Here is a 15,969-nt window from a genome sequence, read left to right on the forward strand (position 1 = left end):
TATCGTTGAATCAAAATATGAAAATGGCTAACTGTGACCAGTTTTCCAGGTTTGGTACGGACAAAACTGAAGATGATTGATAGGTGCATCTTTCATACATCCACATCATCCAGGTATGTTTTGGTGATAAAAAATAAAGTGCGCAATGTTGTTATTATCAGAATGAGGGGCGACGTGCCAGTGACGTATGTAAGCTGTGCAATGCTGTCCTACACTTTGAGGCTCTGCGGACAAGGACACCAGAGGCCATGCAGGCAGACGCGACCTTTCTGGCACTCATCAGGAGGTAAACCCCCCACTTGTGCAATGGTACAGACCATGTTTGTATCAGTATCATATGCGTTTGGCACAAACTACTTCATGCCATGGGTAAGAAGCATTGCCTTTTGCATGCATTATCTTGACAAAAGTATCATGCTATTCTATGTGATTTTATTGAAGGAGACCTAATGTTGAATCAAGCTATTGACAGCTCCCAGGCATACTTTTTTCCCTCTTTTTTATTTGTATGTATATATTATGATACTGCTGTATTACTGTTGAAAGCAAGTTTTATTGAGTAAGGTTGATCAGTGTTACTTTAATGGCATTCCCCAGGTGTGAAGAGAGCTCCCGTCTGTTGGAATCCTGCACCACTACAGTTGCTGACATGGAACAGGCTCTCATACAGATGTTGGTGGGTAACCAGCAAAAAAAACTCTGTTACCTGGCTAATGATGAACTGTATTAAGACTTTGAGGAAGAATTACGCATCTTCATGGATTAAGATAGGGTTCAGGGTGTGATAATGATCAGAAAAATAGGTTGATATTATTAATATTAAATCCTGTTGTTTTTGTTTCAGTTTGGTAGTAAATCAAGAGATCATGACTTTTAGTCATTATGAGCCCTTAAATCCTCATGTGGTCTTACTTGGTAGCTTCCATATCCATAGAGAAGAATTCCTAAGTATTGGTCCCTGCTGACTCCCATAATTTTTTTATGCGTAGCCCCCCAGCCTGGAGCAGCCAATCGGAGAGTCCTGGTTCCACACGTTACACCAGCTGGTGGTACAAGAGATGTCTGTACAACAGAGCCGGGCTGCCGAACAGGAGATGGGCGTGGAGACAACCAGGGTACGGTCACAGCCATAGTCAGGGGTGCCCTCTGTCAACACACACTAGTACTGCACTTGCACATCATTTCACTAAAACAAAACCAATTTTTATTATTAATACATGCAGAGCAAATGTGATCATGCATAATAAAGTATTGAAGTAGACAACTGTGTGCTGCTTCCAGATTGGTAATACAGAACTCTTAGAACTTATGTGATCTAAGGCAGGTTGTCATATATTAGTCAATACGCAGCCAAATTCATTGCCTGTACTGATTACTCCTTGCATACAAACAAATCGAAAAAGTTTTAATACAGCACACTCGTAAGAAAACACTTAGTTTGAAGATATCCAATTGATTGAAGTGCACACATGCAATAATACATAATTGTTGATATCAAAAACATCCTGATTTTTGTACCTGTATGGTTAAGTTCAGTCATGTGGTATTTTCTTGTACATATAGGAACAGCTGAAGTCAGAAGTGTCCTCTGTCAAGGGCATCCTGACTGTTCACCACAAGCTGCTGTCAGATGTGAAAATCATGCTCAAGTCCATGGCTAAGGTACAACAACAAACTGTCCTAATCTAGCAACAAAGGATTTCTGACAGCTAGACATTTGAACCTTTCATATCCCACACAGTAATAAACTACTTTATTATTGAAATGATTCCAAGGATACAGAACTTCATTCCAGTTTTATATTTTGTGACACTTTTGCTGGATTTTTGCTGGATTTGTTATTCCTATGCTTTGCAAATTATCACAATTGATAGGTATTAGATACTTTTATAAGGGAGCTATGTAAGCGTGCCACACAGCACGTTTCGACGGCGTCAAAAATGCACAGGAAACACGCAATGACGGCAGGGTGCATGTATATGGGGCACCCAGAACGGCTGTTTTTAACGGTCTCCACATTGATATAAAGCTAAAACGGTTGACTATACTCGGGTAGAATATAGTTAATCATATTTTACGATCTTTTGATTCCTATGAAGGGCAGAATTTGAGAAATTTACGACTTTGCCAAGCCCGTACTGAGCGCCTGTCAGGACGTGGAGCGCCGATCCGGCGAAGATCGTTCGACTAACCCGTTCTGAAAATAAAGAAACAACACCAAAACTATCAACTTTTCCGCTTGTGATAATCTTCAGATGTATTACTTGTGGTTTTCTTCGTTGAAGCTGCCAGTTAACCTGCATAAAGACCTATAATTTGGCCGCGGAGTTCAGCGGCACGGCACGAAAAATCCGCCATGTTGTGCCGGCCGCTTAGACAGAAAGTAGCCACTTATTGCGACACATACATTACGGCGGTACGGCGTGAAGTTGGCTGGATGCGGCGCTCGGTCTCTCTTTTTTGTGTGAGTCCGTTACATGGAAGATTTTCGGACACAAGCTTGAAGAGAAATATTTCGGTAACGGTCGAATAAAACAAACGAAAAAGAATCTAAAATTCTAAATAAACTTTAAAATTTTCTTACAACCACTTTTTTTAGAAACAATTTTAGAAATTAGAGCCTGGAAATTAATGACGCATTCTAAAACTAAAATAAGAGAAATTAAAAATACCTGTAAGAGTTCCTAAGTTCGACCGTCACAGCGTGCAGCGTGGCACAGGAGGGCGGGTCAGAACTTCAACTGGCGTGCGATGTCGACATTCTCTACAAGTACTTACCTTTTTTTTATCGAATTGCCCTGTGGCTAAATCGACAATTTTCACCTCCTCAAGTCTCACAACTGTAGCAGCAACATTTTATTAGTTCACCGTCAGTCCACAAAACTTCCGTCACAGTGTGCTGCTCAGCACGTCTTGACGTGCTGACTGGCACGTGGCGACGGCATGCGGAAAGTTCCCCCGCTTGCCTTTTATTGTGAAATACATTATTTAGAAATGAACCATTCAGCTTAGAAATATTTCTCTTCAAGCTTGTGTCCGAAAATCTTCCATGTAACGGACTCACACAAAAAAGAGAGACCGAGCGCCGCATCCAGCCAACTTCACGCCGTACCGCCGTAATGTATGTGTCGCAATAAGTGGCTACTTTCTGTCTAAGCGGCCGGCACAACATGGCGGATTTTTCGTGCCGTGCCGCTGAACTCCGCGGCCAAATTATAGGTCTTTATGCAGGTTAACTGGCAGCTTCAACGAAGAAAACCACAAGTAATACATCTGAAGATTATCACAAGCGGAAAAGTTGATAGTTTTGGTGTTGTTTCTTTATTTTCAGAACGGGTTAGTCGAACGATCTTCGCCGGATCGGCGCTCCACGTCCTGACAGGCGCTCAGTACGGGCTTGGCAAAGTCGTAAATTTCTCAAATTCTGCCCTTCATAGGAATCAAAAGATCGTAAAATATGATTAACTATATTCTACCCGAGTATAGTCAACCGTTTTAGCTTTATATCAATGTGGAGACCGTTAAAAACAGCCGTTCTGGGTGCCCCATATACATGCACCCTGCCGTCATTGCGTGTTTCCTGTGCACTTTTGACGCCGTCGAAACGTGCTGTGTGGCACGCTTACATACCTGTATAAGGCCAATGAAGCAGCGTGGAACTGGTTGGTGTGGACTGGCGACAAGCTATGATGATGACTTTTATAATATGGATATGAACCTTTACCACAGACACTTGTTTTAGTTCTAAGTTTGTGACAATGTCATAAGAGAAAATGTCTGCTGTGCCCCCCTCCCCAACATGTCTGCCCAGAGTGACATTAACCACTGTGTTTCACAGGAGGATGAAGCGAGCGATGCTGACCAACAGGAGGAGAGCAGCAGGATCCGACAGTTCATGGGGGGTTACCGGACATACTCGGAGATGTTCACCTCCCTCCTCATGAACATACTGCAAGGTCAGGGTTGTCTTTGATTATGTTTACCTTTGCAGGAAACATATTCAATTTGTTTTTGCTCTGTTTCTTCTTCTTCCTCTTCTTCTCCAAACAAATAGGGTCAATGACCAGAACCAGACATCTGTCACCATGGTAAATGGTGTTGGGTTACATAATGTTGCGAGTGCCATGCAGAACTGAGTCCAAGAGGGGCTGCATGGTCACCATATTATATTGATGTGTTTGAGTAAGAAGAAAGAACAGACAAGGCAGTAGTTTGTTAAGCTGGGCCATGTGAAGGTAAACATAATGTATTTGCTTTGCAAATATTACAGTAACCTTTCTAGTTGGAATTGTCTTGACTAACGTTTTTCCACCCAATATCCCCATTCTACTACAGACACATTAGGGAGGGACATCTTACCTAGAGTATACCTGGTATGGGGTTTAAAGGTTTTGAAAAATGAATTTTGTTTGTTTTCAGTAGTTTTATTGTAAAACTCCTTTATTCCTGTATCGTAGGCTGCTCTGGGGAGGAGAGCGCATCCCAGCTGTCCCAGGTCGGACCCACCATCACATTCCTTATCGACCAGACACACATGTAAGTCTTCCAACTCTCTAGACCAGACACACATGTAAGTCTTCCAACTCTCTAGACCAGACACACATGTAAGTCTTCCAACTCTCTAGGCCAGACACACATGTAAGTCTTCCAACTCTCTAGACCAGACACACATGTAAGTCTTCCATCTCTCTAGACCAGACACACATGTAAGTCTTCCATCTCTCTAGACCAGATGTAAGTCTTCCAACTCTCGAGACCAGACACTTATATAAGCCTTCCATCTCTTTTAGAAAACTACAGACATTTGCCTGCTTGTTCAGTTGTTTCCCTCTTTTGTAAGTCAAGCGTAGTTCAGTTCTTGTAACTTTCCTCATCATTTTTGTTTTTCAATGTTATAAAGGATCTATGACGAGCTGGTGAGCTTTGCTACTCCCTTGGTGACCAGCAGAGAAACCACAGAGGCACAGACTCCATTTGCTACTGGTAAGACAGTTGTCTGTGAATAACCTGGGAAGAATACTGTTAAGGGGTGGGGTCATGAAAATCTGCATAGAGAACATACACTGTTGACAAATGATTAAGTGCAAAAAAACTGTGGAGAGCCACAACATCTACCAGTTTCACACTTCCCATACTTTGCTACCTCTGAGCTGCAGTATTTTGTGTAATAGTGCTGCCATGATAGACTGCATTTCCTGATAACTGCCATGAACACATGTATTTTTCTTGAATTGTTTTGTTCACACGTTGTACATGTAGTAGCAACAAGTCAGAAGAAGGCAGACCGTAACAGTTCCCCCGGGCCGTCAGGCAGGACAGTGTCGCTTCTCCGGAAGGACTCCCGAACATCCGGGGACCCCGCCTGGCTTCGGCAAGGGACCAGGCACGCCCAAGAAGACCGCAGCTGCCATACGCGATCCCAGAACAGGGAAAGGTACAAGAAGGACTCCAACCCCAAATTATTGCCCAAAACTGTTGTAAATATGACTTACACAATACATAATGTTCTGATGAAAAAGCAAGGACTGACTTAACCGAGAGTAGAGTTGATATGGGTATGAAAACTAGTAAAGTACATTTTGTCTTTTTCTGTAGATTGATTGAGTGAATGAGTGAGTGAGGAGTGAGTGAGTGAGTGTAAAAAGATGACATTGTGTCATGTTATTTGTTTGCCTTAATTGATGTAAGGACAACTTTCTCAAGCACTGTAATTTTCAGTGTCTGGCGCATGTGACCTATTCTCTGTTTTCTAAGCAGTTTTGTTGACATTTGTTTCCCCAGCTCTCCAGGAAAGGAATTCCTACGCCGTGAGTGTGTGGCGACGAGTGAAGGCGAAGCTGGACGGACGTGATATAGACGCCTCTCGGAGGATGCCCATTGCTGAGCAGGTTATCTGATAGTTCTGCATCATAGTCAACCATTATTGGGAAACACTCTTTAACCTCAGATACACTGTTTTCGCAATTTTAGCACATGTACTACATTTTGTATTTGCATCTCAGCATCACCGGCTTTAAATTTAAACTTTATTTTTTTGGCAAGTTATAGCTTCACAGAGGTCAACATGTTCTGGACGAAGTATAATGTTGCTTTAATTCCAGGTGGACTTTGTGATCAAGGAGGCTACCAGCACGGAGAACCTTGCCTTGCTTTATGAAGGATGGACGCCGTGGGTGTGATGTCACAGAAGAAGGACGAAGCTAGGACGAATCAGTAAAAACGAAGCCCGTCATCACCGTCGGTCACGCTCGGGATGGCGCAAACCTCGAACGCAGTCAGTGCATAAAGGTAGAGGACCCGTGGATCGCCTATCTTTATAGACTGCTTTGTACGCACGACCGAAATATGGAAGACTGGAAAAGCAAAAAACGGCCAACCGTGCCACACAGGGTTGGTCCGACGCCCACCGTGGGCAGTGCACTTCATAGCTTTCTCTAGAAAGGGTCGTGTTGATACTATGAGATCTCGTGTCTTAAGTTTCTGGCTTGCGGCGCTCAAAGCTTCCTCCTGTCCGAAGTTCGCCGCTTCAGAGGGGGAGGGGGAGTCGCCAATCGGGGTTTTGAAAGATCAGTTCAAGATATACTATACCCAGGACAAGCAAGCTCTCTAGGTATAAAAGCTGAATCGATGTGTGGGAGGTCCATGTCCTTTGGGGGAAAACTAGGCAAGTATGACCCCTGGGTAAACACACGGCTGTACTTTGAAGGTCAGTTTCTGCGGTATTGTCGTCACCCAAAGCCTATCAAGTGCTGTACAGCACTGCATAGAAGTCTCTTAGTTAGGAGGGAACTAACATGAAAAGGGAGTCTTAATCTGTAAATCAGACATAGTCCCAACCTGTACTCCTCTATCCATTGTTAGTGATAGCCTGAAGACCCTTCTTACTTTTACGTTAAGTGTTCTTCACATTATATACTATGATAGTGATGCTGTATGATATCTCAGCTGGTCATACCTAGAATGTGTGTAGGCTTCCTACTGTAGGCTACATTTTCTCCAGAGGGTTTATTCTTCAATTGTTTTGTTACTTTCTTTGTTCACTCCAATTATTATACCTCTTGAAAAAAAAGGAAGAAAGTGTAGCTTTTTTAAGGTAAGGGCTGTGAAAAGCAGATGCACTGCATGATTCAATATAGAAACTTCTTGCTGTCACTACTGCTTATCTGTGCTTTTTTATATACGATATATACAGTAGTAGTTACAACTTCATTTATATAGAAGTAATATTAGCAGTAACTCTTACCTAGTACCTATTTCATGTAAGTGTAGGAGTTATGTATGTACCATAGTGATGTTTATGTTGATTTTGTATGTGAGTACACATTGGCACACATAGAAATTACCTACAGAATGCAGATAATTTACATCAACTTCTACAAAAGTCACCATCTAGTAAGATTCATCTATAGAGAGAAAACTATGGCATGCTTGACTCCACTCCAGAGGTGTTGCCAAAAACTCCAGGCAAAGTGTTACAGTACAGGTTAGCTGTAGGATTGACTTTGAAGGAATAAATGTTGGTCATATTAAGGAAATAGATGCTCTGGCCAGTCCTTTATTCCATGTCAAAGTATCAAAGACAGGAGTCAGATATGTAATACATAGACCTGTGTTGGATACACTTTTCAAAAGAAGCACTCTCGAGAAAGATACAGGGATTGGATGCCGAGAAAAAGGAAAGACGTCAGAAGAAGGAAAAGTAACTTAGGTCCCATAGCCCACCTACCATTTAATTTGCACAATGTATGTAAACCAGCTTGCAAGGTCAAGTCAGTTTTAAACCAGTTTAGCTTTTCCTTCCAACTTGAAAGTCACCTGACTGTTGCCCAATGAAAACTAAGACAGTTTTGCATTCTTAGTTCTCATTGGATGATAGTCAGAATGACTGTATCAGCTGTTGTAAAGTGTACAGAATATTGTACCTATTGCTAACGATAAACCTACACTGTATAAAAAACATGTACATACACTTTTCTTTACCCAAGATTTTGGCTCATTGCTTTTCTATGTGTCAGGCTTCCGAACGATCAAAGGACAGGAGAAAGATGTGAGAGAAGAAATGGGGAATTCTAAAGGCAAAAACAGGGTAACCAGTTAAATGACAGTAGACTGACTAAAACGGCAGGTAAAAGTAGTAGAGAATGGTGGCTTATATCATCCAAAGAGTATGGTAGAGGCTGAAAACAAATAGTTTGTTCTGGTGATTTCTGTGTGTGCTACATGTTTTTGCCCCCCCCCCCTTCCCCCGTTACAACTGGAATTACATCCATGTAGTAGACTTGTAGTAGACAAATGTAGCTGAAGTATGCAGAATAGATTACACAGGGAGCTTCCCTGTGTTTCATACATATAACCACAGATACAAAGGGAATTTCAAACCATTCAAACTTGTTTCTATAAGTGGTTACAGAGCTTCAGTCAAATGTTGCGGAATTCTGTTGTGTTTTTAGCATAGCTTGGCTCGGTTGTATTGTATTCTATACCTGATGAAAGCATGACAGCTTGTACATGATGCTGAAAAGGAAGGACTTGGCATGTACATGTATGGGTGGCTTTAATTGTAACTTGCCTAGTCTACAAGCTTGGAGTCTCAAATGTATGTAAAGCTTGAATAAATGCCTTACCTTCAACCTCTTAGCTGTTAGCAAGAAGGGCTTGACATGAAAGGCTTTCAACATATGTTAAACATGTAGGCATTGTACATGTTGCCTGTATAATTAAGTTACCAACATTTGGAGTACATGTACTTTTCATGCAAGCCACAGTTGGACCATCAATAGGCTTATGGCAAGTTTCAGCAACCACAAAGCAGGCTTAAGAGAATACTACAGGTACAAGATGAGAATGCTACAGGTTTTGTTCCATCTTTTGACATGAATTAAGTTGTAAAATTTGATGTACATTGTACATGACATGTATGTGGATGTACTATCAGTGATGTCTTATTTGCTATATAGTATATGTGCTTCAAATAAAGCTAAATGCACTGTCAGATATGTTGATGAAATTCTCTTTATTTTGTACAATTATCTTTTTATAAAACCCCCATATTGTCATTATAATAATTGTCAACAGATCAAAAATGAACCAAGAGGTCACTGTAAATTGCCTTAATTTTGGGTTCTGAGTCCTCAATTTTGTCCCAATTGGTCTTGTCAAGAATTTGTAGAACAAAATAGTCAAGATTTTATTGTATAACCTTTACGTACATGTATCCTATTTCTAATGAAAAATGCAGCATATCTCAAATCTTCCTGTAAAAGTGCAGCATTAGTCCATAATCCTGACAGTAGCAGCGATGATATACAAAAATATATGGTAGATATTTCTTAGGCTGCACCAAACTTTCTTTGGTTCTCGTTCACTGCATAGCAAAAAAAATTCACAAGAAGTCTGGACAAAAACAGCTTGGAGGAAAACTGGTATTTGGCATTATTTCCTCATGCTTAGCTTTATGTTTTGTAAGCCACACCCTATAATGTCTGGACACTGATGTTTGACATTATAAGATGAACCTGTACCACCAGGTAGCTACAAAATGTATCTCTTTCTTATTTATATATGATATGTAGATTTTAAGCCGCCACAAAAGTGACCACTGGCAGGAGTAACACTGATTCATACACAAGTCCCATACTCTAAGCAGTATCTCTGAAGAGTTCAATGCGAGTCTGGAGGGCTTGTGGGTTGAAGGTTATTTCAAACAAGGTCATCCTAAGAGGACACTGCTGTTGTTGGCCCTGATGTTGTTCAGTACCCTGTTTCCTGATGTCCGTTGGAAACTCTCTCTCCTCCCGTGGGCAAGGGACGCTCCTAAAAAGAAGAAAAGGCAAGAAAGCTTTTAAGTGTTATGCTCTCACACCCACATTCAATAACAGAAGTTTAAAATTGTAGCATGCTGTGAATTAGAAACAAAATGCTATTGTAAGGAAACCCAGACACTAGGTGGAAGAATTTAAAAGCACATCTATGTGAGATGGACAATGCAAAATACTGACTGGAAGGTTCTACTACCCAAACCTATCATTCCGGGTCTTCTGAAATAGCCTAAGCTCTTAACTCCATTCTAACAAATCAAACTTGAACTAGAAAGGTAACATTTGCAAAGCAAATGCATAATGTTTACCTTCCCATATGGTCTGCTCTGTTAATTCTTACTCAAACACATTCATATATATGGTCAGACAGGAGTCTAAGTCCATCCTGTTATAAAATTGCAACATGATGTAACCCAACACTAGTTACCATGGTGATAGCTGTCTGGTTCAGGTCATTGACCTTTTAGGTTTAGAGAAGAAGAGGAAACAGCAAAAACAATATGTTTTCCTTCTGTAAATATAAAAAGAAATCAAGCTTGTTCTGCTAACCTGATAGAATGTTGTATCGCTCAGGTGCTGTCGGAACCCTGGGCGCTCCCGGCCCCCGTTGGTGCCCCACCTTGTCGTGGATGCGTGCGTACGTTGTCCAGTAGTCCAGCGACTGGCTCGGGTTGACCAGAACCCGTCTCATGTCAAACCCTCCGCGCTGGTTGTGTCTGTTGATGTTGGAAGGTTCGTGTTCCACTGTTGCCTGTTGCAAGTACAGAAACAAAGAAAGTTGTCCTTTAGCAGAAAAGCAAACTGCAGGGTTATTATTCCACAATCATCATGACATACCCCATTATAGAATGGATAATCATTCATACACTTGTTAATGTATAACATACTCAACTATTACATCTTTCTTCCCACATGTGGAACCCAAACATACAAACCCCCCTAAACCAGGGCCACCCAAAACAATACCTCCATCCCAGAAGTAATTATAAATCATGCCAAAATCCACCATGACTTACCGGCACAGTTGGAGGAATGAGAAAGGCGTTCCTGTGATGTGTGTGGAGGTACGTATCCTTGGTAACCTTCAGGTCTATCTGTGAGGTGTGCATGGACGGCATCTTGGCTGGACGGCTGACTGCGGGCAAGGCCTTGTCACCACTGTAGAACTGATGAATACATACATTTAAAGTAAAAATGTTACCTAGAATTAAAACATTGCCTGCCTAAGTGCCCAGGTCAGAATTTGGTCCGTTGCTCCTCTTAGTAAGGTACTCCCTAGCCATGCCTTCTGCTGCTTTTAAGCTTTTTAATTCAGTGTCTTTTACAAATAATACAAAAGTTTTGAATATGGATGGGCTCAGCATAGTTATAAAACCGAACGTTGTAGGATGACAAATCTGGGGCCATGTACATGTAGTATGAAGTCATGCATGACTATATGCAGCTACTAATAAGACATTTTATTGGTATTTACATGTTTGACTGTTGTCTTGTGGTCGGATTTGAAGGGGTTCTTCTCCAGGGTGAGCGTGGATCTGTGCATGGGGCGGTAACCCTTGGACGGGGAGAGGGGCGGTCTCTCCGATCTCGGGTAGGGAAGGTCCGACAACACCTGCAAAAACAGAGAGAGAAACCATCAGTAAACACTCCTACTACAACTACAACAACAACAACATAATGGCTACTGTGTACAGGAATTTGTTCATGGGGGTGTAACGTTGTTGTTATAACGTTACACGTAATAGAAGATCTGTAAGATTTTTCTGTGGCTACTAAGAGTTCGATAGAATGTCCTTGGTATATCAAAGAAAAATGTTAAAACAATAGGATTGTGTAACGTTACTTTTTTTTTCCTTTCTGGCATTAAGTTTGCGAGTAAAGATGTCTTCCTTACTATTTTCATGGAGGTAGAAAAAAGAGTCTCTTTTTTCTACCTCCATGCTATTTTGTAAACAAAGTTGAGGATTTGTGACTGTTACACATACGAGTTGCAAGACCACACCAGACCAGAGTCAAGTCGGTTGTCCTTGGTGAGTTCAAAAGCTTTCCGTGATGTAGAGAAGCCATGTTTAATACATCGCCTGATTACAGGACAAATACGCTAATAAGTTCTTAATGAGCTTGTTGCCCCAACTATGTGACCTGATGTTGACCGACTCACCTAATCTCCAAGCAGATCATACGGTGGCCAGGCAGTATCCATTGGCCAGATGGGTGTCCATTAGCCAACGGGTGGCCAAAGGACACTGTATGGCTAATGGATACTGCCTGGCCAATTTGATACTGCCTTTTGCGGCCACAGCTGAAAGATCTGCTTGGACATAACGACTCACCGTCATGTTGTCCCCCCGGTTAGTGAGGACGGTGGAGGAGAACGTGCCCTGCCCGTACCCCGCTGCTGTTTGCGCCGCTGTCATTGTAAACTCTTCCGTGGACACACAGTGAGAAAATCCCACAAAGTGGCCGCTGGAATAGATTATCTGTACACAAAAGGAGACATATTGTTGTGCCGGTCACATAAATAACTTATGAGGGGATCAACCCGATACAAGGCTTGCCGTTGCTAGGAGACGGGTCAGTTTGATTACCCCCGTTTTGGACGGGGTCATATGTCCTTCCGCACAACATAGAGCCTAACTCATAGAGCCTAAATCATCTCCATTTTGTTTGGTATTACCTTTGATGCGAACTTTCATCACAAAAATCATTTCAAAAAGATAATTTAGCATCAAATAAAGCGACTTATTCGTCAAATTGTACAAATTTATGGCAAGCGGAAGACTACATTCTTGTAGAGGTTTGCCCCGTGACGGCGAACCGTCGCAAAACGGGCCTGCGGTTTTACGACATCAACAGGTGTTTACACCTGTTACCTTCTGGAGTAGACAAGTGTGTCGGCGTGATCATGAAGACACACTGTACAAAATCAAACAAAGAAAGGATACAATGTGAAGATTTATGATACTTTAATTCGCACAGAGTAAAAAAAGAGCTTATTTACCAAAGCCGTTGAATTACACAGTAACACGTTAACGTTATCTCATAACGTTGAATACATAACTTATAACGTTAACGTTAAATTGATATTGATTTAATATTATTGGGGTATATAGGTGCCGTAACCGTCGAATACATAAGTGGAAATGCAGTTTTATTATACCTTCGTCACCACGCCAATGACAGCCAATATCCTTTGAATTTGGGAAGTTGACCATAAATTTTCAAGGAGACCCAATTCAGCACGATTCTCCATTGTCCCTGTCCTTATGTAAAGTCTTACCAGTAAAGTAGAACCATTTTTTGCTCTGGGCTTTTCGTTTATATATTAGTACTCAACACCTGTTCTTTATTACAGAATACCACAGGGAGGTATTTTGGTGATCCAAGAGGTACGTGTCGACCCCACAGCGCGAATCCACAAATAGACCTGTAGGGTTGTAAACAAGGAGGCCATATATATCTTTGAGCCTGGCTAATTGCTAGGATATCACAGCCCCTCCGCAGTTCCCATGTACAGTACTAGTATAACTTTGCGTCCAGAACAAAAGGCCATAGCTGTGAAGTCTGTACACAATATTTCGTTAGAACTGTAAATGGAGGTCGACAAATACTGAGCATTTAGTCCATTGATAGGTTGGTTTGTGAACTGTTAACTGAATGACTGCTTCAGGTGTATGTATCAACTTGCCTCTCTCATCAGTGTAATAATGATAAATAAGATATACAAGAATGTATCGATATATATTCACCTCTATTAACTTGTCACAAGCTCCTCACAGTTATGCATGTTGACAAAATATCGATAATTTGGTGTCATTTACATAAGAACAGCTTTATTCCAATGAAATCCAAATGACCTCGAATAAGATACGTTGGCGTGGAACCCTCCTTCATTCGTCGACATAATCGATATCCATCTATCATGAAGACGTTAGCTACTATTGTTTAGAGATTCGATTATAACCATAGTCTTTTGCGTCTAAATATAAGAATATTCCTAGCCATGGCAACACCCTATTCATCTATGGCTATACGAGTAGATTTTGATAGGATATAGCACGTGAGATACATTCTGTTTGGTAATGGCAGTATACAATATCGGGAGCAACAAGAGAAGAAAGATGAGCAAATCTGTGCTGTCACAGTGTTTTAGAAAACCTTACCTGAATCTATGGATCTCCGAAAGGAAATAAGATTATCTGTGACTTGATAAAAATGTGTTCCATGCAAACGTTTTCAAGGAGTACCTTGATTTTGGAACTAATTTGAATAGGCGAATTGTATTAAGAATAATACTTATATATATATTGGCAAGGTTCAGACGTGAATGATATTTCATGCATTTCAATTTCATAAGCAACACAGAAATGCCACGCACACCGTTATTGTTTCGTGATAATCAACATAAACAACAACCATTTCTTATATATGGCCATTTCATCAGCAACAAAATCATCTACGTGTGGGAATATATAACTGATAAGCGTCACCTTCACCGAACATCTACTAGTATAAGATAGACTTTTTCAAGTTGCAATTCTTGCACTGAGATTGGAAGTCTAGCATGTTTTGCGATACACTTCAGTGTTGACCACTCTTGATAACATTGATGTTACTCACTGCTAGCTGTAGTCTTTGCCTCTTTTTTGGAGACCAGCGTATAATGTCTCTTGTTCAGAGCATCGGCGAATAGCGCTGCTATGTCTGTTTATTTCTTGAGTACGTTTTGCTGTTACATCTGTTGAACTTGAACGTCACTCTACATGGTCTCCTTCAGCATCATCGTCCGGTGTTGATGTTGTTGTTGATTTTTCATCCCCATGGTTACTTTTCAAAGTTTTACCTTCAGAGTTTCTCACCAGCGCTTGTTCAAGACTCTGAAATCTACTGTCTTGTACGGCCTTGAAGGAGTCTTCCCCGATCGCCGGCAACTTGGGCACGTCTTCGATAGTTGATTCCGGCAGAGACGGCCTCCTGTGTCTGTGGTGACTGTTGCGCAACTCCGCGGAAATATGCGGTAAACTCGGCACCGCTACCGACGCCCGTCTGCGCGAATCTCCATTCAATTTCTTCTGCTCTAGAGCGACTTTCCTAGGATCGCAGACCACTGGGAGTTCGAGGTGGTTTGTGACGTGTATGTGTGGGATAGACGACCTTCTCTTCATCTGGGCCTGTTCTTGCTGCATCTCTTCGCGAAGCGACTTGACGAATCTTTCCTGCTGATCTCTGAGTCGTTCCGTCTCGCGGTTCTGTTTTATATCCAGGTCCTTCAGACGCCGCTGCAACCTCTTCTCTTCATTGATGTTAGAGACCAGTAGGACACGTTTAAGACTGTTCCCCAGGTGTTTAGGAGGCTCGGGTACGGGTGAGAACCGGACGGGCGCGGGTAGCTCCGCCTGGAGGCCGTCTGACTTCACCATGCCTGCAGCCTTTTTGGGTCCCGGTCGATGCCCTTCCTGCATCCAGCTTACGGGGATCAGCAAAGCGCTCACAGAATAGTCCTCTCCTGACGGCGTTTCTATAGCGAGTTGTATCCTCTTGCTACCCACCTGACACAGTCTGTACAAACCAGCCCAGCTCTGAAAGGTGTTTGCTCCCTCGGGACTGGAGAGACCTGTTGTGGAGCTGACAGCTGTAATTTGTACTTCCTCGCCGATTTGCACGCACGTTTGTCAGGGTTCTTTATAAGGCTGTCCGAGAGGCCGCGGAGTCCAAATATACAACATGTGACAGGCGTTTGCTTTAAACTGCTGTCAATTTGTGTTTGCCGTGCACAATGAAGGATGTGGAAAAAACATCGTGTAACAGGTCTTTAATTAAAAATGAAGCACGAGTGTTTGCATGAGGAGGGAGGCAGGGAGCGGGGCTATAACTCAAAACAATCACCACCCAATCGCCCTGGACCGGAATTCTTCTGTAATTTGAGCACGAACGAAGCGAGTACAACAGTTTATAAATTCAGGACAATGATTTTAACTTTGACATATTTTGGCATTATATGCTTAATTCTACAATAGTCAGCTTCCTGCAACATTTAGGCGTTATGTAGGAATGTCATAGTCTATGTTGCTCTATCTGCCATGACGAGGAGACAATAATTTCCCTTAGCAGTGTTTGCTTGATGATGTCCTAAATCTGTTGAAAAGACCCC

At 41.9% G+C, this 15,969-nt stretch overlaps 3 protein-coding genes across 3 annotated transcripts in view; 1 reads left to right on the plus strand and 2 right to left on the minus strand.

The window, feature by feature from the left end:
- Positions 1–8,090, plus strand: part of LOC109463267 (serine/threonine-protein kinase SMG1-like) — a 51,779-nt gene extending 43,689 nt beyond the window's left edge. Inside the window, 11 exon segments of the mRNA XM_019760008.1 lie at positions 162–286; positions 598–676; positions 990–1,115; positions 1,564–1,662; positions 3,839–3,956; positions 4,458–4,536; positions 4,901–4,983; positions 5,260–5,351; positions 5,353–5,434; positions 5,782–5,888; positions 6,102–8,090. Of these exon segments, the coding sequence (XP_019615567.1) occupies positions 162–286; positions 598–676; positions 990–1,115; positions 1,564–1,662; positions 3,839–3,956; positions 4,458–4,536; positions 4,901–4,983; positions 5,260–5,351; positions 5,353–5,434; positions 5,782–5,888; positions 6,102–6,179 (1,068 nt within the window). The 3' untranslated portion in view covers positions 6,180–8,090.
- Positions 8,091–9,556: 1,466 nt separating this feature from the next.
- On the minus strand, positions 9,557–12,393 carry LOC109463299. Its single transcript, XM_019760046.1, has 5 exons — positions 12,152–12,393; positions 11,293–11,430; positions 10,835–10,984; positions 10,368–10,569; positions 9,557–9,813 (listed from the first exon to the last, which is right to left on the minus strand). The coding sequence occupies exons 1-5, from the start codon at positions 12,233–12,235 to the stop codon at positions 9,710–9,712; spliced, it is 678 nt and encodes a 225-aa protein (XP_019615605.1). The 5' UTR covers positions 12,236–12,393; the 3' UTR covers positions 9,557–9,709.
- Positions 12,394–14,456: 2,063 nt separating this feature from the next.
- LOC109463284 lies at positions 14,457–15,589 on the minus strand. Its single transcript, XM_019760025.1, has one exon. It carries the CDS (start codon positions 15,278–15,280, stop codon positions 14,573–14,575), a length of 708 nt encoding a protein of 235 aa, XP_019615584.1. The 5' UTR covers positions 15,281–15,589; the 3' UTR covers positions 14,457–14,572.
- Positions 15,590–15,969: the final 380 nt, after the last annotated feature.

Source organism: Branchiostoma belcheri, unplaced genomic scaffold (assembly GCF_001625305.1).
Source record: "Branchiostoma belcheri isolate BF01 breed outbred unplaced genomic scaffold, Haploidv18h27 scaffold124, whole genome shotgun sequence".
Lineage (NCBI taxonomy): Eukaryota > Metazoa > Chordata > Leptocardii > Amphioxiformes > Branchiostomatidae > Branchiostoma > Branchiostoma belcheri.